Source organism: Anopheles coluzzii, chromosome 2, assembly GCF_943734685.1.
Source record: "Anopheles coluzzii chromosome 2, AcolN3, whole genome shotgun sequence".
NCBI lineage: Eukaryota > Metazoa > Arthropoda > Insecta > Diptera > Culicidae > Anopheles > Anopheles coluzzii.
The window spans coordinates 25,955,376-25,977,850 of NC_064670.1; the positions used below are offsets into that span (position 1 = coordinate 25,955,376).

Below are 22,475 nucleotides of genomic sequence, written 5' to 3' on the forward strand. Positions count from 1 at the left end.
CGCTGTTTAGCAAAAGGTCGTCTGTCACTGTTTGTGATTAAAGAGCCTTACTAAATGGTTTAAAATCGCTAACGAGAGCTCAATTATGTGCACACTTTCAGCATTAGATATTAATCTGCGTAGCAACAACCAGATATACTAAGCAAAAATCGTTTAATTTGGAATTTGTTCCAAATATTGAGATAATGAGGGAAGACAACACAAGCTCTAAAAATCTTATTAATATCCTATTAATGAGCCTATTTACACCGATGGGGGCTAGTGGATGGAAACCCTTAAAAGGATGTAGCCTGATTTAAACCCATCTGTTTGCCATCTAAACATGGGCAGTACACGTGCCAGTTCGCGGTTGGTTTTCTATCTAGTGGCGCTTTCGTTCGTTGCGCAAATAGCGTTAACGCAGCAAGATGAGTATGAATACTATTACGAAGAAGGTACTATGTTTATTTGCAGATGAAACGGGATTATCCTTAATTTGTTGGCTTTTCCCTCTTACATCTTACAGTAAGCGCAACGAGCGCAACAAATGATACCACTACAACGACACCAACCTCGGTGACTACCGGGACAACAGCTGAAAATGTGACGCAGGCAACAGACAGTGTGACACAGGCAACAGAAAGTGTGACTACAGAGACATCAACCGCAACCTTCCTGGAGACGACCAACATAAACCCAGTACCCATTTCCCCGATGCCCATTAACGACGATGCCGATGAGGAGCCAACCATCGTCTATCCGGTGTTGTCGAACGTTTCCGTCACGGCAGTGTCCGGCGGTAAACCATTAAGTACTAAGTACGACCATCGAACGAATCTGTCGTTGCTGAACACTACACGCCCCGGCACTAGAACAACCAAGAGGCGTAAGTAGTATCACTTTGCCACTGTGTCGCTTCAAAGATACTTATATTTACTCTCCCCTCACACTACCCTTACACTAGCATCCACCCAACCGGGCATTGTGCTCAACATCTACACCGGCATGTACGGGATGCATTCGCAGGCGAACAACCGACCGACCGGCAATCGCGGCAACCAGGGATGGAACAAGCTCTGGCCCCGCGCCCAGTCCCCGCTGCAGGGCTGGTACAATCTGTACGGTGCGCCCAACCGCCGACCGGTGCAATCGTTCGTGCCGCAGCCGCAGCGCCGCCCCATCTATCGAGGCCGCGGACCCGTGTACGAGTATGACGATGGGTCGTACTATCCGGTTGCGGCGAACCAGCGGCCTACCAAGCCACGCCGCAACAGTCAGCCGGCCGGTCGGCCCGCCAGTAGCACGCTCGACCAGCAGGCAAGCATGGCCGTGTACAACTTTCTGCTGCAGATCCTCGGACAGCGTGGGACGGGTGGCCGGTCGCAGCCACCGACAAAATCCGCCGGTTCGCGCCGGCGTGTATGAGGAGTCGTTTCGTACGCTAAAAAAGCTACACAACAATGGGGTGAATAAAATGAGCTATGGGATTTCGAATTGAATGGAAATAGAAAGGTTCAACTTGATAAAGCTTTGATTTAGAATGAATGTCCTGGAATCCGTTTCGGGATAGCTAGGAGGGCCACGTGTTTTTGGTATACTTAACGATCAGAAAATGTATTCTGATTCGAAATAAATGCCATACGAAACAACAAAAACATAAACTCTTACCTGTTCTAATGTTTCAAAGGATATCAGTAGCAAAATTCGTAATGTTTATAATTTTAATTTCAAATTAAATTCTCATCCGTTTGCAGTGTCATTCGCGAGCCGCGCGCACAGCGCAGCAGTAGAGCAGCCGACCGGGTACAGTAAACACACCGCCGCGGACTGACAGCTCCGACAGTAAACATCGCGCTTAGCGAGAGCGAGACAACTGTCGGCACGAGCACGGAACCGACCCCGCCACTGTAGCGCGAACAGGACGGCAAAAACCTTCGCGCACAAGATCGCCTCGCACAACACCGAGTGTGTGTGTTTTGTCGTCTGCTGTCCGTCGATTAAAGCACGCAGTTGGTTCTAGAGTGAAACGAAGCATGGCGGCACGATTGATAAAGAAAATTGTAAGGAAAACCCATGTGACTATACCTAGGAGTGTGTGTGTTTGTGAACATTCTGCCGTTTCGCATTGCTGTGGGATGGGGCGGGGAGCTGGTTCCTTTTGTCCGGTGCTCACTGCTGCCGGTGCAACGTGGGGGTGCTGGCTCGCGTGAAAAACACGCTCGTGTGTGTGTGTGACACGAGAGACACATCGAACCCTCTACCTCTCCTTCCCCCACCATCCATAGGAGAAGAAAAACGGTTGCGCAAAGAAATCTTCCCTGCAGGTGCCTGAGAAGCTTGGGGGAAAACTACACCGCGCGCTAAAAAAAAAAAAACAAATTTCCATGCTAACATACACACACCCTCTCACACGCCAAAAACCCAACGTCCGCTTCCGTGTTCTTGTTTTTTTTGTGTTCCGTTCTAGTTGGATGGCGAATTTGGAAGCTTGCTGGCGAAATTTTCCGCCCAACTGAAGGACAACTGGGTCAAGATTTACATAACCTCCTCCTCTTCTTCTTCTTCTTCCAACTCCTCCTCCTCCTCCTCCACCAACAGCACCGTTTCCAAGGCAGCAGCCACCAATGCTAAGCGGGCCGAACCGATCGTTCAAGTAAATAACCAAATTGGCCAAAATGTGCACCGCTTTTGTAAATGCTAAATGCTAAAATGTCACACGTAGTCACACACAAACACACACAGCCTCATTTTCCACAACCCCTTCGTAAGATGGCTTTGATGGTGCTGTTAGTAATCCGTGCTCAATCCAGGCTAGTGGGGGAGAGGATATGTAGGGAAGATAAGCGCGGGGAGATGGGCAAGATAGTGTGCTCGATGTGTGAAGTGTGTAGTAGGCCACCGCCGTAGTACCCGTTTGAAGACTGGTTCGCCTTAAAACGCGGCCGTTACGTAACGGAGAACTTTACGTTGACAAATTTTTCTCACCTTTCGCGCGTGGTGTGTTTGCCTTCTGCTTTCAGACGGTTGCACCGTTCGGTGCCCGCACGTTTGCGTCCGGCACGCGCAAAGTGACGCTCATCCCGGGGGATGGCATTGGGCCGGAAATTTCCGCCGCCGTGCAGAAGATCTTCGCCGTCGCCAACGTGCCGATCGAATGGGAAACGGTCGACGTAACGCCGGTGCGGGTAAGTGGAACCCGTTTGCTTGGTACGATGCAACCGAACTGGACACGCAGTCAACCTTTTTTTTTTCCTTCGCCCAACAGAACCCCGATGGAAAGTTCGGTATCCCGCAGGGCGCCATCGACTCGGTGAACCGCAACAAGGTCGGCCTGAAGGGACCGCTGATGACGCCGGTCGGCAAGGGGCACCGGTCGCTTAATCTGGCCCTGCGCAAAGAGTTCAACCTGTACGCGAACGTGCGCCCGTGCCGCAGCCTCGAGGGCTACAAGACGCTGTACGACAACGTGGACGTGGTGACGATCCGCGAGAACACCGAGGGCGAGTACTCCGGCATCGAGCACGAGATCGTGGACGGTGTGGTGCAGAGCATCAAGCTCATCACCGAGGAAGCGTCGAACCGCGTGGCCGAGTACGCGTTCAAGTACGCCAAAGACAACAACCGTAAGAAGGTGACGGTGGTGCACAAGGCCAACATTATGCGCATGTCGGACGGGCTGTTCCTGCGCTGCTGCCGCGACATGGCGCAAAAGTACCCGGAGATCAAGTTCGAGGAGCGCTACCTCGACACGGTCTGCCTGAACATGGTGCAGGATCCGCGCAAGTACGACGTGCTGGTAAGTCGGGTGAATGATGGGATTAAACACAGGGGGCAACAGCAATTAAAACACCACGCGTCGTGCGTCTCCTTCCCCGCAGGTGATGCCAAACTTGTACGGTGACATTCTGTCCGACATGTGCGCCGGTCTGGTCGGTGGGCTCGGCCTCACGCCGTCCGGCAACATGGGCCTGAACGGTGCGCTGTTCGAATCGGTGCACGGCACGGCGCCCGACATCGCGGGCAAGGATTTGGCCAACCCGACCGCCCTGCTGCTGTCGGCGGTGATGATGCTGCGGCACATGGAGCTGAACCAGCACGCGGACAAGATCCAGAGCGCCTGCTTCGAGACGATCAAGGAGGCGAAGTACCTTACCGGCGATCTCGGCGGCAAGGCCAAGTGCTCCGAGTACACCAATGCCATCTGCGATAGAATCAAGTAAACCAAAAGCGCGTGTCACCGCCCCGGCGACGCAAGTAGGCTGTGGCTGCGGGGTGAAAAATTCCTACCAGTCCTAGACGCCTGCCTGAGATAGAAGAAAACGCGCGCGCGAACCCTTCAAACGCCATAAAAAAACAAGACGCGAGCGAGCGAGAAAAAGAGAGAGAGAGAGAGCGAGAGGAAGTACTACAATAGTGGTTGTTTCTAGTGAATTGCGAAGCAAAGGATCGTACGAGGAATGCAAACACACCCATGCAGTAACTAGCGAACTATTTATTTGTAATTTTAAAAGCAAACGGAATCCAACACAAACCAACAGACAGACAGACAGACACACACACATCCACCGATCAGTCCCGGCGCGCCCGTTTTCTTTCCAATGCAGTAACAGCAAATGTACCCCACATCCGAGGAGCACCCGCGCGACATGTAGGCTTCTTCAGACATGGGCACCAGTATTAGGATGAACAAGACACCCTAACCACCCGGCAAAATACGTCCAAAAACCGACCAAGTATCGAGCAAACGAGTCTGACTCCTGCCCCACAAGTAACTGGAACATTACACTCACACAGCCTGCGCCATCCGTTTCCGCTTCCTTCAGACACAGACAATAAGACGCAGCTTGGCGCATTTCGTCCTCTATCGGAGGATGAAGGTGTTGTGATGTTAGGATGTCAGGTTGCAGAATGGAGCTTTCCCCCTTTCGTTTTGTTCTATGAATTAGTCATTAGGCTGCCCCGACCACCCCCCTCGGATGGGTGTTCTTTGCCTGCCCCACGAGAATTGAATGCATTAGTGGAAGAGCAAAAACCCGTAAACTGAACGTTGGAAACGAAAAACGAACAAGCTGCGGTGCGAGCGCGCGCATGCGTAAACACGAACAACACGCGAAATGATGCGCGGAACTGTTTCACCAAAAAGTCGAAATAAAACTTGTCTCAAAATTAGTTGATTCAAATTGTCAAAACAAAAAAAAACACTCCTTTTGCCGGCAGTTTTCATTTTCCCACACATTTCCCCGTCCTCCATCCAAAAGCCACAGGAAAGAAAGGAAAACGACGCAGTTAAAGGTTGAAGAGAGTATTATCGTACCGGGAGTTTGGTTTTCTTTATTATCCGTAGCATGTTATAGTTGGTTCTAAATAATCGTATGTATGTGTGTGTGTGTGTGTGTGTGTGTGTGTGTGTGTGTGTTGTGTATATATTTTTCGATTCGTATTAAAATGCATCCGCGAAGAAGAACTGTTTTTCTTTTGTTTGTAAAGCAGTACCGCCGATTTTTACCGCTTTCGTCGTCTTTCTCCACATTTCCGTGTATCCATTTCCACCTTTTTCCGTTATTAAACTCCTGCGCTCGGTTGGAGCTGGTTTTTAGCGGGTGCCTTCCCATGCCCCCTATTCATACTAGTAGTTTATCGTGTTACATATTGTGTTATAATTGATCGCCTAAAGCGCAGAATATTGTTTAAAAAAAAAGCAAACAGATAAAAAGAAATAACTCGAATCCAGTCTCGAAAAAAGAACGTTAGCAAAATACACGTAATTAGAAATATAAAAAAGAGGCATAGAATACATTTCTGCAGTCTCATAATGCATCCGAAAATTAAATTACACAGCGAAAACCGAGAGAGAGAGAGAGCACAGTTAAATCGCACCCAAAATCCTTCCCGTGTTTGAAAAGGCCTTTTGAGTGTTGCAAAAACGCGTGAGACTGTATAAAAAATAGTTTTTGGTTTCATTTTCGTTATGCGCATGAGATTTGTGTGCGCGCATTCCCGAACCCACCGGTGTTGTCTTTGTCGCTTCTCCCCCTTCACGGTGCACCGTTTTTGTTCGATTATTATTACTGCTATTAATTAGTTATTATTATGGTTCACTTGTTCGGCAAACACAAAACCACCTCAGCCGCAAGACTTTTCCCTATCCTTAAAGAATAAACTTCTGGTTTTGATTTTGCATTTGCTTGTGTATGTGTATGTGTGTGTATTTGTGTGAGTTTTATCTCTTTCATTTTTTTTCCTTCCGCTAATTCTAAATCTATCCCTGGATTGTTAATGCATGTGGTGTGGCCCTTACCGATCTAATCTCTATATGCTGGGAGAAGAAGTAAAGAAAAGAACAAAAACGTACGCACGAACGATCGCGAGCGCACAAAATGTGTCTTTTCGTAAAGTTTTACGCCGACAGCAGTGGCGTGTATGCTACCCCTACCTAAATGGTTGTGCTTATTGGCTTTTTTATGGGCATTTTCCATCATCTGTCCATTTTCAAAACGAAACTAAAACTCAGAAAGGGCAAATAGATGTAAATTCGAGCGTGTTGCTGATTTGGAAGTAAGCAGGGGATCGGTTTGCGCATGGGAAAAAGTCCAAAAGACAAGGGAGCACCGGATATACCACCGCAGGCATACAGCGCCTGTGTTATTAAGAATGGGTCTACAGTACAGTATATATATACGATGCTTGAAAAAACTATCAAAAAAGCACATGGCAAAAGGAAAGTTCTTAAACACGAGGACTTGGGCAGCATCATCTATACCAAAGAATACCAACAACGACACCAAAAATCACGTGCTACTTGGATCTGTTTTGCTATCAACGTTACAGCGTATCGATTCGCTACCAGTAGAGCGTAAGATCTCTCTCTCTTTCTCTCTCTGTCTATATAATTGCGTATATGCGTTTAAATATTTGATACTATTTTACCAATGCAATGCACCACTATCGGGGTCAAACATAGAAAATCAGTCGATTTAGTGAGACAAACATGGAATCAAAACAAGGGTGGCTCTTTTCCCATAACTGATTCGCACAGAAAACCACACACAACCAAGCAAAAAGAGAAGAGCACGCGTTGTGCCGCGAGCACGTGAAATGATTCCCAATAAGGTTGTCTTGTGGTTGTTTTTGTTTTGTTTTGTATCCTTTTACTATCACCATCCAAACGACAACAACATCTGCTGCTGCTGCTTACTGTCTGTCTGTATCATCATCATCATCTTCATCAGTCGTCCTTATGCCTAAAGTTAGTTTCTCCTGAGTGAGTGTACCCGGTTATCAATTCGCTTACACTGGGAGCGGCACACGCAACACGCGCGAGAGAAAAAAATGGGAAAGCAAATGCAAACGCACACACACAAAAAGCCCTCACAGGCAGGAAGGCAAATCGTAATAAAGGGGGGGGGGATAGTAGTAGCAATCGGCGGGTGTAAAACGTTTGCAATTGGAATAAAAGGGAAAAATACAAAAGATTCACTCCACTTCTTCGCTAAAACATTCACCAAACCGGCGATCGGGAAACACAACACACAAAAGCTACTGCTGCACATAGACCGTAGCGGGGTTCGCCTATCCAATTTTGCACACCATGCACGTGCGTGCGCACGTGTATGAAGAAAGACCTCGTTGCTATCGTTGCGTACTTTTTTTTTTTTGGGTAGGACAATCACGGTTGTCCCTTTTGTTTCTGCGTTTGCCGGGTTGCGCGTGCGCGCGAGCAGATTAGCTGATCATTTCGCGATACTTAAGCTTATGTTTCGAGAGCATTTCCGTGACGGTGACCAGCTTCTTGAGTGCGTTGTTCGTCTTGCTCATCGCTTGCAGCTCCGGCAGATACGATACGCAGATGTGGTGCAGCGTGGCCAGTTCGCGACCTGTGTGACAGACAGAAGCGATTGGGTTAGCGAAAAGCATACAAAAGGAGCGCACGTTCAGCCCTACCTGCATCGGAGCTGGACAGTGTGGAGGAGCTGCTTTGCTCCTGCATGCATCCCGGCGGCGGGTTCGGATCCGTGACGGAGGACAGCTGATCCAGAAACACGATCATGCGTTCCTTGTTCTTTAAGATGAATGGATTGACCACTTCCATGTACGGTTCCTGCGATTGAAATGACACCAGGAACGCTCATTAGCATTTAAACAAAGAAATAAGCCTGTTTCCCTCCTTGCTGCTACTCCTACCTTGCCGCCGAACTCGACGAGATTGGCCAGATTTTGCAAACATTTCGCAACCATGATCAGCGACCTGGTCGCCATTTGGTGTGGCGTTTCATTGACTAGTCCGAATTGACGTGGGTTGAGCAGGGCGGGACAGAGCAGCCGCAGAAAGATGAAGCCGGAGACGACGCGGGTGCGCACCAGCCGCTCGCTCGGCGACGGCCACTTGGCGACGACCGCCTTCTGCAGACAGTTGCAGATGTAGCGCACCGTCCGGGGGCACGCGTCCGGCGAGGTGAAGATCGACTGCGTCACCTGGTCGAGTATCATCAGCAGAAACTCGGCGTTCGAGCACGCGTCATCGTTCACGTCCATCTTGGTCGGATTCAGCTCGGCCGACTGCTTGCTGTCCAGTATCCGCTGCACCGTGTCGGAGACGGCCGACTGCAGGAAGAGCGTACACTCGGCCCGCATGTACAGATCCATCAGCGTGGTGGCGAGCGAGGCGCCCCGGAACAGGGTGGAGGTTTCGTTCTCCCGAGCCACCTCCGCCTGGCACAGGATCCGCAGCAGCTCCGTCTCGCGCTTCTCGTGCCGGAACACCTTCAGCAACGAGGTGGCGAGCGGGATGCGATCGTTGTGGCAGATCTCGGACAGGGCGCGCACCGCGTTCAGCTCCGACTCGACCAGCAGCTGCTGGAGCGGGCTGTACTCTTCGCACGGCATCACGAGATCGTCCAGGTAGCGGATGCGCAGCCGGATCGAGCCCCACTCGCCCATCGGCGTCATGCCGTTCAGCGGGAACCACTCCTCCGTCTCCTGCCCGTTCTTCAGGCTGCACAGATCGACCGTCAGCTCGGCGACCTCCGAGTCTTTGCCACGTTTGCCCCGGCTCAGCACGGTGATCGTAACTGTCACCACATCCGGCGGCACGTCACTAGGAAGAAGGAAATTGTTTTATTAAAATGCCGTCCGGTTCGCGAACGTACCGCTCAGCGCCACTTACTCAAGCACAAACTCCTCCTCCCACACGGGATCGGGCGCGGTCTTGACGCGCGTTTTGCCCACCTTCACCTGGTTGAGCGAGACGACGCAGTACGGATGCGGTACCAGCTTGAACGGCAGCCGGTGCGCCTCCAGTATCTGCAGATTCAGGCAGCGCAGCTCACGCAGCCGCGGCACCTTCGACTGCGCCTTGCTGAGCTGCGACACGCAGTGCGACTTGAGGGCCGATATCCACTCCACGTAGCACTCCTGATTGTTGGCACAGAGATAGGTGATGGTGGCGAGACACGGGAGCGCCCGTTCGACGATCTGGAAGCAGTGCTGCCGCTCCCAAAACGATTCATGGCACTGTATTTTTTGTGAGGGACAAAAGAGGAAAATAAAAGATTAAATCCCTGATCCATTTCGTTCACCTCACAGGTTCTCATCATAGTGGGACACTTCCTTGACTCTTTCCTATGGGAAGTGAACTTCAAACGATGGAAATCGGTATTTATGGCACCCTTGTTGGACAGGCACCTCGTAAATTCCTATTGGATTTGTCCAACAAGGATGCAAAAGAGTCCAATTCCAACTACATTAAGTTCATTTCACTTAAAAAAGATTCAATCAAGTGTCCCACAGCTATGAGCACTCCTGGGACATCCCTGTATCACACTCGTCTCCCTCCCCGCCGTACCTGATACAAGTAAGCGCACGAAAGATCGATCAAACCCTTCGGCTTGGTCTTCTTCGGGCTGTCGTAGAAGCAGAGGTGCGTTTCCGAACCCTCCACCAGCAGGGCAAAGAACAGCTGCTTCCACTTGGCCGTCTTGTCTGACTTCTTCAGCAGATAGCCATGGTGCTTGATGCCCTTCGTCTTCTTCAGCATGTTCTGGTCGCGGCACTCGCGCAGCGTCGCGTAGATCTTCTCCGCCGCGCTCGCCAGATTCGTCGGCGGATGGTACTCCGGCTGGCTGCCGTTGATGACCGGGTGCATCAGCGTGTGGCCCTCCACGATCTGCTCCTTCCGGTAGCGGTTGATGACCGCATCCAGGCACTCGAACGTCCGGCCGCCCATCAGATACCGCACGCCCTTCTTCTCGATCCGGAACCGCTGGATCTGATTGTTGATGTGGAAGAACAGCGAATAGTCGCCGGGCGAGTTGTCGCTCGGCCGCACCAGAAAGCTGCCCGGGCCCGCCTTCACCAGCATGTCGACCGCTTCGTTCTTCGTGCACGTCGGGTGGAACCACGGGAACACGGTGTTCGGATCGATGGCCGGATCGAGATCCTCGACCAGCTCGCGGAAAATCATGCCCTGCTCGCCGGTCCGGTGGGCCGTCACCCACAGCCACCCGTCGCCCATGTCGTTGTGCACGAAGAAGATGTCACCCTTCTGGAAGGTCAGCTCGTCCGTGTCGGGCATCTTAGTGTAGGGCAGGATGGCCACCACCCGCTTCTTGTCGTTGACCGGTTCCGGCGGTGGCACTGGCTGTACCAATCGTTCGCGCTTCAGCAGGTCACTGCACGACGTGTAGTAGCCGACCAGATCGCTGAGCGAGAAAAACTGCCGTCCGCCGATGTAGAAATCGCCGCACACCGCCGTAATGCGGAAATGATTGATGCCGGTGCGGCCCAGGTAGCTCAGCACGTACGAGCCCGGCTTGCGGTCACTTTCGCGCACTGTTTGTGGTGGGGTAAACAGGAGGGGAGAAAAAAAGCCAACCATTGATTAACGTCGAAAGCTTGCAAGCTACCACAACCCCGCTCTTACCCAGATAACTGCCCAGCTTGGTGGTCGACTTTAGCCGCTGCTCGGCACTGTACCGATCCAGCCGCCCGTGGTACCACTCGCTCTCCGGGGGAGCCGTAATTGCCGGACGGTCGAATGCACCTGGTGCGAGGGAAATGTGGAAAAATGATAACGAACGGAGCAACAGTAAAAAAAACAACAGGGGAAAGTCCAATTATTAGCGAGTCCATACCGTTCAGCGTGGCCGGACCGTCGAACTCGTCCTGGTCCAGTTCCTGGGCGATGTCGGCCAGATCGATACCACCGCCGTCCTCCGAGCCGGTCGACGGTGAGCCGAGCTTGTCGCGATGGAAACCGCCGCCGAGCGCTCCGCCGCTGCTGCTTAACCGCATCATGTCACCCATGCCTTTTGTTCGCCGTCAATCTTACTTCCCTTTCTCCTTTCTTTACTTCCTCTCTCTCTCTCTCCGTCGGCCTTTCTGCTTCACCAAAGTCGTACGCAATCGTTTGCTCACACCGTTTCCTTTGTTTGCACCGGCACCACGGCACCAAGCGCAACGGAATGCAGCCGCAGCGGCGGGGCTAGTGCATTACACTGGTGCAGCGCACCACGATGACGAATCTGCGACGGGTGGTACTGCAACTGGAAAAAAGAAGAAAAAAAACAAGAAGAGCACAGCACAAAGCGGAGCCGTCCCCGCGAGGAATTAGGATAAAGAATGTGGAGAAAGAAAGAAAAAACGCAGAGATATCAAGGTTTGGTTGCCCTTTTCCGCGCAACGCACTACTAGCCTCGGCCTCGGGTGTGGGGGGCAGAAGTGGGAAAAAAGAAGCGAAGCAACAAAAAAAAAATACAAAGCATATTTGGAAAGGCAACTCTCGGAGACCCCGCAGGGCAATGTACACGCACTGAACACACACACATACACACACACAAGAGGAAAACATAGATAGCGCTGCCCTGTGTGTGCCTCCGTCGCGTTCGGTGCAAATGGAAATCGATTTGTTTTTCCTGCAATTCCCGCAACACCTGCACACACACACACCCCCGATTGCTTACCCACCACGGCAGATGTCGGGGGAGGAACAAAAGCGAAAAGCGACGGCAACCAAAACCGTGATGTTGACGGGGTTTAGTAAATCTCCATATTTCGAACACTCACATCCACTCCCATCCAGACGACCTGGACCCTGGTTTTTGGCAGCGCAACACAGCACAACGCACACACGGCTCACGGCTACGGCATGCTAATACGGATTTCTGTGCTGCGAACGGGGGCGGTGAGTTTATACTTTTTCACGGTACCACCAGAGCGGTTTTCCCAGCGGAAACTTTTTCGCGGATGTCCAAAATTTTCACCGTGATTAACGTCGACTTTCCCGTCCCGTGCGATAGTGATGATTACAGGGTTTCACACTTTATCTCAAGACTGCGGGACCCCTTCCCGAATCTGTCTTAGCCAAAGCCAAGACTGCGGTATGATGCTTGAAAACGTTGATGATACCTGAATTCATCGGATGCAATGCTGAATCTGCGGCACATTTCTCGAAACACACTGGTCCGCGCCGAGGACATGCGGTCGAATATTTTTTTACACGGATAACCTTTGTGTACATCAGTCTATTAGAAACACTCAATTATCCTTTTCGTTTTTTTACCAAAAAAAGGCAATTTAATAAAATGAGTGAATGCATATTTGTTTAATTAAAATATTTACAAGTGTTAAGAAAGTAGTTTGAACTGTTTAAATAATCTTTTCTGGTAAAAACACGAAAAAATAATTCACTGTTTTCAGTACACTGATGTACACAAAGGTTATCCGTGTAAAAAAATATTCGACCGCATGTCCTCGGCGCGGACCAGTGTGTTTCGAGAAATGTGCCGCAGATTCAGCATTGCATCCGATGAATTCAGGTATCATCAACGTTTTCAAGCATCATACCGCAGTCTTGGCTTTGGCTAAGACAGATTCGGGAAGGGGTCCCGCGGTCTTGAGATAAAGTGTGAAACCCTGTAATACTACCCCAGGGCGAGCGACTGAAAGAGTGAGTGAGTGGGAGATATCGTCAACCGAGACGAGACAGAAAAGAGAAAGAGTACGACTTGCATCTCCGCGGAGAAAATCTTCTCGATGCTCTCACATCGCCCCATCTCTTTCGCACGGCTTGTTTACGTGCGCGTTGATGCTAGCGGGTTCGTTACTTTCGCGCGTCGCGACGTGATTCCCGTTCGCTGCCGCTCCTATCGGGCGGTGCGAGAAAACAAGCCGAAAAAACTGTTTTAGGTACTCAACACGGCTAATTTATTACACTCAAAATAACGCTACTAACAAGCTAAATTATGTTATGTACAGGACAAGGTGATTCTCTCTTTGTTCAACGCTAGATTTTACAAATCTAAAACAATAAGCCACGAGAAAGTAGCGGGACCGTCGTCCCGAGAAGGAAGGGAGCGATCCCATTTTTCTATCGCGAAGCAACTTACAGTACGTCTAAAAGTGTTTCGTGTTTGCTGCTCTACCTCGTTAGATGCTGAACGATTCGCCACAGCCGCACGTGCCCTTGATGTTGGGATTGTTGAAGACAAATTCCGCCGACAGGTCCGTTTCAACGTAATCCATTTCCGTGCCTAGAAACCAACCACAAGTCTTCTTTTACACGTTCACCCATAGTTGGTCAGTTTTTATGGTCTACCTACCTAAAAGGGACAGTTGTGCCTTTTTGTCGATCAGTACTTTCACACCGTCCTGCACTACTTCCTCGTCCATTTTATCTGCATTTGAAACGGGGAAAAATAAGCATTAGCAATGGTGCGGTTTGGTCGCGGGAAACGTCATGACACTGCACACACACTCGGCCAGAGCATGCCGCTTTGTTTTGGTTTTATGTAATCAATACCGAAATGAGGGCGATGCTGCTTGCTCTGTTCCTGGACCGAAAACATATAAACACGTATACTACGAACCTTTCGTTGCAGCGTAATCCAGCGTGTAGGACAATCCGTTGCATCCCCTCTGTCGTACACCAACCTTGAGACCGATCTGCAGATAAAATGAAAATAAAAGCAATCAATAACCATCACACTCAGGCATCGTAGGTTCGAAATGCACTTACAAATTCGTTTTTGCCTTCAAGAAGTTGCTTTATCCTGTTTACTGCTGCCGGTGTCTGATGTGGGGAAGGTAGACAATGAAAGCAAATGAAACGTTTAATGTCCTTTTTCCAAAACAGCTCGATCGATATCTTACCAGCGACAGTGCTGCTCTCATCGGCAGCAGCTTCCGATGCTTCACGGCACGAACGGTGGCGGTGGCCACAATCTTGGAGGCCATTGTTTCACTGGAAATTTACTGCCCTCGCCCTTTCCCGGGTGCTGTTCTGTAGCGAGCGATGCGTGGAGATGACTATTTTATTTACGTTTTCGATCACTATTTCACAACAATTGTGTTCCTTCGGCCGCACTCTCACCTCGATTTTGAAATATCCAAAGCAGATCTGCTTTGACAGCACCAGGCGTTTGACAGCTGATTTCAGGGGGGGGGGGGGTACTTTGTTTTGGTTTCGTAACTTGGCCTGTTTTGATTGTGTGGCGGTTTTTATTCGACGTTTTAATGTGAGCCTCAAAACAACAATTAAACAATATTTAAAGACGATGCAGTTTTTCATTAAAATAGAATATTAAAATGAAAATAAGGGCAATTCAATTCAACTTTTCGCAGCGTGTCTTTATCGACAGCGCACAAAAGACAGAGATGGTAGAACAATAACAGTGCGTCTCTTACTCGCTCTCGCTCTCTCTCCCTCTCAGCTGAATCGAGCTGTCATCTTCCGCGAAGAGAGATTGTTTGTGCCAGGGGCTGAGAATATCAACCGAAACCACCCCAACACAGTATATAAAAGGCAACAAGATGTTCATTGATGCTTGAAATTCATCTCAGGACGATCTATTCCCGTCCCTCAACACAACCAGCAGCACGCAAGGCGCAAACAAAAGGCGGGTGACAAGGTGCTCGTGAAAATCAGTGTTTTTCCCTGCCCCACAGTCGAACGAAGGCGATCGTCATCAATATGGGCCAGGACGAGGAGGACACCGCGTTCAGCGAGAAGATTATCAACGAGATCGATGCCGTTTTCATGCGCGATCCGGATTTGTAAGTATATCCTGCCACCTCTGCTTGGTGGGCAAATTCCTGGCAAAGTCCTCTTTAGGAGCTGATGGGGGGCACCGAATGGGCCTCTTCCGAGACACACCAACGAGCCTTCGAGAGATCGTCGTGTCTCTGTTTGGTGTGTGCTTCCGCGAGATGATTACGCGGAAAGTGGAGCATCGCATCGCTAGACCGCCGTTCGGGTTCGCTCATCGGCGGCACTGATGATCTCGTGCGCCTGAGAGGTCAAATAAATTAAGCGAAGAATTAAAAGAAAGGCACGCCTGCTTGTGCGAAAGTCTTGTGCCGTGTGCGCGAGTTTTCGTGGCACGCATTCGTGGCACTTGCTAGCAGCACGGGTTCTTCCAACATTTGGACAACCGCAAACGCGCAAAAGCCCGATCGTTGCCGTAGTGTGTCCTTCACGGCTTCCTTTATGTTTTTGTGACTCTCGATGATTGTTTTCGTCTTTCGTATCGCGTGAAGGTACGGCGTCTTGGCCTTGAGCGAGACCTAGCGCAAGAGCGCAAAACGCGAGTGCAAACCTTCTCTCGGTAGGGATAGGCAAACGCTCCCCTTTCTGCCTGCAAAACGATCTGTTTGCGCGCGAGCATAGCCAGCGGGCGCGTACATTTGATTGAACGTAATTCCGCATAATTGGTGGCAGCAATTTATTTTGATTAAGACGAAACTCCAGCCTCTCCCTGCTGGGTTGCGCCAGTGTGGGGACACGCGCTCGCTCGCCCGTCCGTGTGCTGTCTCTGTAAATAACTCTCCCTTTCATTTCCGTTTTCTATTTCCATCTCGTTTTTTTTTCTCTCGCCGTAGAGTTGGATTCGAAATCATACCGATGCCGCTGAATCAAAACAAGTCCCCGGTAATCCACCTGGAGCATAATCTCGGCCTACAGTCGTGGTGCGTGGAGTGTGTGTACGCGTACGCCCACCGTCTGATACTGCAGTACCGCAACGAGTGGCTGTCGTCGAATGCACTCCCGGTTGGCTGCGGGTCGGCCCCTTGGAATGCGTCCGACAAGGGTAAACTGTCCGGCGGAGGTCTGGGGCCGGGCGGAGGCAGCAGCAGCACCGGCGGGTGCACCAACGGTGGGAATGTACCGATCATCAAGTACCTCAACTGTGCCATACTGATCAACCCGGATGTGGCGACGTTTTGGAACCTGCGCCGGCAGCTATTTGCAAAGAACCGGCTGGACATCTCGAAGGAGTTCCATTTCTCGGCGCTCGTCCTCAGCAAAAAGCCCAAATCGAACGAAGCGTTCGCGTACCGGCGCTGGTTGTACCTGTTTCAGAGTGAGTAATTAGCAGGGGAGCGGTCAAAATCACACCCTTTGCCTTTGACACCGTCATTATCACCCACATCTGCTCTCTTTGACAGGTTCCGACGCGATCGATTGGGCGTTCGAGATCAGCCTGTGCGAAAAGTGTGCGGACAAGAGCAACACCAACTATCACGCCTGGTGCCACCGGCAGTGGGTGCTGATGAAGGCGCCCAACCTGCTCAAGTACGAGGTGTACCGGACGGAGAAGTTCATCCGCAAGCACATCCACGACTACAGCTGCTACAACCACCGGCAGTTCGTGCTGGCAAAGATGTTCGAGCTGTGCTACTACGACGAGGAGGACGACGGTACCGAGGAGCTGCCGGAAGCGGCCGGTCGCACCCCCCGCAAGTACAACGCTCTCTGCGAGCTGATCGAATCGCTGGCCGGTGGTGGTGGTGGTGGTGGCGCTGTCCCATCACCCACCGACGACACCACGGTGAACGATTTGCTTCGCTACCTGCTACCTGCCATTACCAAAGAGCACGAACTGAACCAACTCCGGGTGCGCACCTTCCTGTACTGCCTGAACCTGGCCGCGTACGATCTGCGTCTGTGCGGCGAGCTGGCCGCGCTGCACAGCGTGTCGCAAGCGCTCGAAAACCATCGCAAGTTTATGGTGAAGTTTCTGATCGATCGGCTACGGGTTGGGCCGGGCTGGCTGCTAAACACCTCGAGTACGGCCGCCCTGTACACCAGCCCGGGCGGATACTGCGCCCAACCGCTGTCGAAGGTTACGCGGCTCGATGAGGACGCGAGCACGTTTCTCCAGGCGCTGAAAGCGAACGAGCTGCGCCGAACGCAGACCGACCCACGGCACGGCCAGTGGTGCAAACTGTTTCTGGGGCTCGAGCTGGGACAGCAGCAGCAGTAGGGCGGGCTAGGATTGTGCTAGGAACAGTAGCTCACATTCGCGCTTTCTCATCCTCCTAGTCCTAGTGTCCGTTGTTGGCCTGCGCCTTTTCGCTTCTTCGATCCCGTCAGCTACAGCTTACGATGTTAAGTTTTCGATGAGAGTTTATGGATAGTTTATGTTGTTAGCCCATCCAACGAACGCAATCTTCTAGTGTACAAATGTGCAGTCATGTTCAAAAACAAAAGCGAAGCCAGGAGACGAATTCCCCTCGAACGCTTCTTACCCCTCATCCTGTCGGCAGCTGTGGTGTGCGTGTGCTGGCACAAGCAGAATTACAATAAGTAGTAGTGAATTTTACCTCCTTAACAATCAATAAATGAAATTAATTTTGAGATAGAAACACGTGCAGATTCTGATTGGAAAAAAATGGCCGAAATTGAATATAAATTCCTTATTTCTTTTGGCTCGGCTGAATCGTTCGTCTAACCACGCCATAAGTTTCATGCTCTCTCGCTCTCTCACTCTTTCTCTCTCGCTCTCTTTCGCAATCGATGCAACAGACCTCGCCCGTGCCAGTGTGTGCGTGTGGTTTGTGTGTGCACTGTTGCACAAAAGGAAATTTTCCGATTTCATCTCCCTCACGGCCGTTCTCTCGCTCTCTCTCTCTCTCTCACTCACACACACACACACAGTACAGAGCGCATAGCGGATGGTGGCTGTCATATTTTGTTGTGACAGAGTGTAAAATCGGAAATTTTCAATGAAAATATGTCCCCCGGAAGTGTACCCTGGCGCCGGTAGCGTGCGACGGCCCATGGCGACGATCGACGTAAAAACGGCCCATCGGAACCGTTTCCGCTTGGTGTAAAAAGCAAAAGCAAAGGAACAAAGGCTCCCCCACGGTTTGCTGCTGTGTGCTGGAGTGTTTGCCAAAACCAAAATAAAAAAGAGTTGTTGAAGAACGGTGCGTGAATTTGCATAGAAGAAAAAAGGGCGCTGGGCAGTAAGTATTTATCGGAAAAAGAGAATTACAAATCAATGTGACGGTGGATCGAAGACTGTGGGTTCGTTCAGCAGGACCTTATGGAAAAAGTGTTTAGTGGCAAAAGTGGCGGTAGTTAGCGAAACACACAATTTTCCTCCATCGCCATGGTAACAACCAGCGCCCGCTGACGGCGCGGTTGGGGAAGAAGAGGAAGTGGTGGATGAAATGGAAGGGTGGCAAATTTTCAAGCGTCCCCCTCATATATTGCGTAGTACGGTGCCAGATTTTCCGCGGTCCGAAAGCAGTTTGTTAGAATGCGTTGTTTACGCGAAATCTCTCACACCAATAACTCACACCGTGACGGCCCCATCAGGCGAGGAGTGGGACCGTGGGAAAGGGTTGTGTTGGCCGAGCGGGTTGCCTGTCAAAAGGGAAGAAAATCGAAGAACCGCTACAAGAGAGCGCGCTGTGTGCGTAAACCCTTAAAGCGAAACGATTACATCACACAGAGCACAAGCGGCGACGCGCTGGTAGGAAAGGGATGGAAAATGTATCTGTTAGAGGGTAGTGGGGGAGGGGGGCAGCGGGATGAAAAAACAACAAAAGTTGGGAGTCCTTTGGGGGAGTGACTGCCAATTTAAATCGCTCTGCTCGAGCGAAATGTCGATTTACGACTTTGATTTTCCGATTAAATGAAGGAAAACATCGCCACGGTTTTCCCTTTCCACGTACAACGAAAAGGAAACCGTCTTCTCCACGTTGGAATGTGTGTTTGTGCGTGTGTGGGGCGTAAAAGAATGAATACCGCACACACATGCGTGTTAGAACGCCGGCAAGTGGAAAATGAGACCGTTTCCAACCGTTTTGGATCGAGCGAGGAAGAGTTTTTAGAGTGTTTGAGCAAAAATGCTCACACAAAGAGAGTTCGGGAGGGAGAGAGAGAGAGCGAGCCGGAGATAGAGAGAGAGAGATCACAGGTACCGTGCCAGCCAGGACGAGGATGATGGGCACACAGACCTGTGGTGTGCAATTTGCAGTCTTCCACCTGATTTTCTGGAGGCTTGTTGTGTCGTGTCGTGTGCGTCTCTGTGTGTCGCTAGCCCTGGAAAGGCGATTCCTCACAGGCTCCTCCAGGGGAAATGGCCAGAAAGCTCCCACTCAGCCGAGCAATGCCACGAGCACATTGAATTTAGTGGTAGAAGAAGAACAGCGTAATACAAAAACGGTCCTTTGGCAGTGAGTCGTGGATGTGAAACAAAAACGGCAATAGACAGACATGTCACGCAGCCATGAGCGTTCGATCCTGAGCCTAAGGACACTTCCAATAGGGTCGCCGCCGCCTGCTGTCTATCGTTCGATGGTAGTGTGAACACAGGACCTGTGTGTGTGTGTGTGTTCGTGCGTGTTTGTGCGTGTGTGTGTGTGGCCAATCGGTGCCCAATTCCACCACGATGAACTGTCCTCCGGTGAGGCGCGTTTGCGGCACGGCCGACCGACGGCAAGACTTTGCGGGCCGACAGTGAGTCTGGTCCCGGGGGTGTGATGTGATTTAGCTGTCCGGTCGATCCGGTGACGCGGGTTACGCTCGTTTGCCATCTCCACAAGCAGTCCGTTGGACACAGGACCGAAAGGGAGCAAGATGTTGCGGAAAAACCGTAGCCTGGCCGATCTCAAGGGGTACGTGGTGCCAGACACGGCTGGCTAGGCGTTAGTCGTCGCCCCGGCCACCATTCTAATATCATCTCCTAGCATGCTTCCTTCTGCTCAGTGAATCTCCCCGCCCCCACCCCCAACTTCATTGTACTGCCTCTCCGCGTCATTTTCTCAATTGAAGAAGTAAAAGCTCCTTACACACCCAGAGATACACATCTTCTCATACACAACGAAACACATATACCATCGTGCTGTCACACGGAATGTTTCGTCGGGCTCCAGCAGAGAATGCCCGGTAGAGTTCCCTCCCTCCTCTGACAAGGGTGCCCTGTCAGCATAATATGTTCATGTTCCGTTACATAATTGGAGTAAAACACATTTTTATGTCATTGATTTTCCCACCCGCTCCACTAGCCCTGCCTTCGCTTCCAGAGACACTTTAGGAAGGTTGTATGTCCTGATTTTTTCATGAGGACAGAGCTTCAGAACAACATTCCCCTTCCTACGACAGCCCATCAATGTTGCTCCTGTTTTCTCTTCTTTTCTATGTATTCTTGAAAAGCTGATAAGGATGTCAGCAGTCAGAATTTGCCGATTCATAAACTTGAGGCACGCGAGAGAGAAGATTTACCTGCTTCCTTGAGCCTGACATAGTTTTGGAGAGAAGTAGAATAGAGAGTTTCAGCAACGATTGGAAGCATGGAAGCATAATTCTTGCCTGACTGCTCTTCAATCCATTGCCAGTGGAAGACTTTTGGCAGACAAAAGCATTGGAGCATCTTCATTACCTTTCCACAGTGCTTGTCAGAAATACGCACGCACACACGCACATGCAAAAATGGCTTTAAACTCATACCACAACATAACACCACATTCATTGCCAACATACAAACGCCAGTCCAAGGATAGTTTATGCTCAAAATTGAGACACAACATGATTGCTTCATCGCCCTCTCCCTCCCGACCCCACCCACCCATTCACCCCATACCATTTAAGCAGAAGCAAGTGAATAGAATTAGTGTGCGAGGTTGGGACTTTACGCAAAATATTCCAACCCTCACTCACTAAGCGCCCCCTCACCACCAACCACCACCAAACCAACACACCCTCCTTACCGTCCGGCTCGTTCCAGATCGCCCCGCAAGGGCTTAGCGAAAACTTTCCATGCCAAGGGCGGAATTGTTGCAGCCGAATGTGCTCGCCTGGACATTGAAGGGTAAGTGTGTATATGCCGCCCACTTGGCCACCTCTTCCATATGTATTATGTTGGCGTTGCTGAGCGAGCGAGAGTTAGAGAGATAGAGAGTGAGCGAGAGATAGATAGAAAGAGGGAGAGAGAGAGAGAGTAAGCGCTTGTTGCAAAAGGACACAAACCAACAACAAAAATGCATGTGTGTGTTCTGCTGAGTAATGCATTTTCTTCTTATATTCCATTCTCTTGATGTACCTCTAGGTTATAGAATAGTAAAACAAAAACTTCAAAAGCTAAGCGCTGTTTTTTTTTGTTGTAATTTAAAACCTTCAAGGACTCACTTTCATACATACATACACACGCTCACATACATTAACACACTAGACTGTATGCATTATTGTGTATAAATGTTTCCAGTTTTTCATTGTTGCATGAGCGATTTCCCAACCCTCCATACCCACCACCGCCACTCAAAAACTCGCACACACTTTGCCGTAATACTCGAACATTCATGTTCCGCACACTGTCTCAACTACAATCGTACTGGTACCATTTTGCCATTCGAATAAGTAATGCTCTTCCTTCCTTGTTGCTCCTGTTCTTTATATATTTATTAAAAAAAAAATACAACTGTTTACACAGCAAACAACTGCACGTGCCACTGACCAAGCGATCAAGTCTCGCTATCCGGTTCGAAGGACCAATTTTATCGCCATGTAACGAGCGAGCGGAGTGGACCTTGGGGCCGTGGTGTAGCAAATGAAAGCTACTCTTGCCATTTTTAACCACTAATCACGTTTATGCTTTAGTAAATAAATAAAAAACATTAAAACTACTCAAAAGAGACGACATTTGAGTTTAAAAATTCAAAAAAAAAAGCCAACGACTTAGTCGATTACGCCCATTTCCTCGGGGTGGAGGAGCAAACTTGAAACCATGTTGGATAACGCTAAAATAAACATTGCACAACGATTCGCTCGCTGCATGCAGCAGGCGGCGTTAGAATTGATTCTAAATCCCTTGTCAATAATGCTGCAACGACCATCTTCCCCTTTTGGCAGAAGCTCTGTTTATGCGACTTGAACTGTAGCCAAGCCAACGACGAGTAGCAACAACACACAACTGACTCACAAAAGTGTTTTCAATCTCGAAAGGATTCTCGGCGTGTGTGTGTGTGTGTGTGTGTGTGTGTGTGTCGGGCTTATTCTGTTCTGCGGATCATGAATATTGAATTTTAATTTCTCATCGTCCCAAGTCCCAAAAAAAAGCAAAAAAAAGGCAATAACATTACTCACCCCGGCAACGTTGTCTGGCAACACACACCGCCCGCTTAGCCTGAATAGCAGTAATAATCCTTCCGTCGGGTTGAATGACGCGTTGTTACGGGTGAGCGAGCGCGGGGTATATCTTTGGAAAATAATCACA

At 50.2% G+C, this 22,475-nt stretch overlaps 6 protein-coding genes across 10 annotated transcripts in view; 4 read left to right on the forward strand and 2 right to left on the reverse strand.

Annotated features, from left to right (window-relative positions):
- The first annotated feature begins 288 nt into the window (after positions 1-288).
- On the forward strand, positions 289-1,602 carry LOC120952646 (uncharacterized). Its single transcript, XM_049606300.1, has 3 exons — positions 289-434; positions 506-865; positions 944-1,602. Exons 1-3 carry the CDS (start codon positions 323-325, stop codon positions 1,402-1,404), a joined length of 933 nt encoding a protein of 310 aa, XP_049462257.1. The 5' UTR covers positions 289-322; the 3' UTR covers positions 1,405-1,602.
- Positions 1,603-1,905: 303 nt separating this feature from the next.
- LOC120949048 (probable isocitrate dehydrogenase [NAD] subunit alpha, mitochondrial) lies at positions 1,906-5,148 on the forward strand. The gene is made up of 4 exons (XM_040366017.2): positions 1,906-2,039; positions 3,000-3,164; positions 3,245-3,775; positions 3,858-5,148. Exons 1-4 carry the CDS (start codon positions 2,013-2,015, stop codon positions 4,197-4,199), a joined length of 1,065 nt encoding a protein of 354 aa, XP_040221951.1. The 5' UTR covers positions 1,906-2,012; the 3' UTR covers positions 4,200-5,148.
- Positions 5,149-5,265: 117 nt separating this feature from the next.
- Positions 5,266-22,433, reverse strand: LOC120949044 (ras GTPase-activating protein 1). 3 transcript variants are annotated; one of them, XM_040366007.2, is made up of 8 exons: positions 22,346-22,433; positions 11,109-11,519; positions 10,898-11,017; positions 9,821-10,806; positions 9,143-9,489; positions 8,161-9,073; positions 7,921-8,077; positions 5,266-7,853 (listed from the first exon to the last, which is right to left on the reverse strand). In XM_040366007.2, exons 2-8 carry the CDS (start codon positions 11,278-11,280, stop codon positions 7,702-7,704), a joined length of 2,847 nt encoding a protein of 948 aa, XP_040221941.1. In that variant the 5' UTR covers positions 11,281-11,519; positions 22,346-22,433; the 3' UTR covers positions 5,266-7,701. The 3 variants fall into 3 exon arrangements, with proteins under 3 accessions (XP_040221941.1, XP_040221940.1, XP_049462252.1); XM_040366006.2 differs by lacking the exon at positions 22,346-22,433 and adding an exon at positions 12,040-12,754; XM_049606295.1 differs by lacking the exon at positions 22,346-22,433 and adding an exon at positions 11,937-12,018.
- Positions 13,156-14,241, reverse strand: LOC120949049 (iron-sulfur cluster assembly 1 homolog, mitochondrial). The gene is made up of 5 exons (XM_049606301.1): positions 14,125-14,241; positions 13,991-14,044; positions 13,842-13,917; positions 13,575-13,649; positions 13,156-13,505 (listed from the first exon to the last, which is right to left on the reverse strand). The coding sequence occupies exons 1-5, from the start codon at positions 14,206-14,208 to the stop codon at positions 13,402-13,404; spliced, it is 393 nt and encodes a 130-aa protein (XP_049462258.1). The 5' UTR covers positions 14,209-14,241; the 3' UTR covers positions 13,156-13,401.
- On the forward strand, positions 14,690-17,619 carry LOC120949046 (protein prenyltransferase alpha subunit repeat-containing protein 1-B). Its single transcript, XM_040366014.2, has 3 exons — positions 14,690-15,027; positions 15,853-16,334; positions 16,420-17,619. The coding sequence occupies exons 1-3, from the start codon at positions 14,945-14,947 to the stop codon at positions 17,235-17,237; spliced, it is 1,383 nt and encodes a 460-aa protein (XP_040221948.2). The 5' UTR covers positions 14,690-14,944; the 3' UTR covers positions 17,238-17,619.
- LOC120949045 (protein Aster-B-like) overlaps positions 18,134-22,475 on the forward strand; it is a 33,177-nt gene continuing 28,835 nt past the window's right edge. Inside the window, exons 1-2 of one of the 3 annotated variants that reach the window (XM_040366013.2) lie at positions 18,255-19,881; positions 20,991-21,074. In XM_040366013.2, coding sequence (XP_040221947.2) covers positions 19,844-19,881; positions 20,991-21,074 — 122 coding nt within the window. In that variant the 5' untranslated portion in view covers positions 18,255-19,843. Of the gene's footprint in view, positions 18,223-18,254; positions 19,882-20,989; positions 21,075-22,475 lie in introns of those variants that run through there. The other 2 variants (XM_049606299.1, XM_040366009.2) reach the window with 2 other exon arrangements.

Coding starts and splice junctions, on each gene's coding strand:
- LOC120949049 (XM_049606301.1), bottom strand. CDS start 14,208: ATGGCCTCCAAGATTGTGGCCACCGCCACCGTTCGTGCCGTGAAGCAT. Junction 13,650..13,841: donor GGATTACGCTGCAACGAAAG/GTTCGTAGTATA, acceptor TTTCAAATGCAG/ATAAAATGGACGAGGAAGTA. Junction 13,506..13,574: donor GGCACAACTGTCCCTTTTAG/GTAGGTAGACCA, acceptor GTTGGTTTCTAG/GCACGGAAATGGATTACGTT.
- LOC120952646 (XM_049606300.1), top strand. CDS start 323: ATGGGCAGTACACGTGCCAGTTCGCGGTTGGTTTTCTATCTAGTGGCG. Junction 435..505: donor TGAATACTATTACGAAGAAG/GTACTATGTTTA, acceptor TACATCTTACAG/TAAGCGCAACGAGCGCAACA. Junction 866..943: donor CACTAGAACAACCAAGAGGC/GTAAGTAGTATC, acceptor CCCTTACACTAG/CATCCACCCAACCGGGCATT.
- LOC120949046 (XM_040366014.2), top strand. CDS start 14,945: ATGGGCCAGGACGAGGAGGACACCGCGTTCAGCGAGAAGATTATCAAC. Junction 15,028..15,852: donor TTCATGCGCGATCCGGATTT/GTAAGTATATCC, acceptor CTCTCGCCGTAG/AGTTGGATTCGAAATCATAC. Junction 16,335..16,419: donor CTGGTTGTACCTGTTTCAGA/GTGAGTAATTAG, acceptor TCTCTTTGACAG/GTTCCGACGCGATCGATTGG.
- LOC120949044 (XM_040366007.2), bottom strand. CDS start 11,280: ATGGGTGACATGATGCGGTTAAGCAGCAGCGGCGGAGCGCTCGGCGGC. Junction 11,018..11,108: donor CGGTCCGGCCACGCTGAACG/GTATGGACTCGC, acceptor CCCTCGCACCAG/GTGCATTCGACCGTCCGGCA. Junction 7,854..7,920: donor ACTGTCCAGCTCCGATGCAG/GTAGGGCTGAAC, acceptor TCTGTCACACAG/GTCGCGAACTGGCCACGCTG.
- LOC120949048 (XM_040366017.2), top strand. CDS start 2,013: ATGGCGGCACGATTGATAAAGAAAATT. Junction 2,040..2,999: donor CACGATTGATAAAGAAAATT/GTAAGGAAAACC, acceptor TTCTGCTTTCAG/ACGGTTGCACCGTTCGGTGC. Junction 3,776..3,857: donor CGCGCAAGTACGACGTGCTG/GTAAGTCGGGTG, acceptor CCTTCCCCGCAG/GTGATGCCAAACTTGTACGG.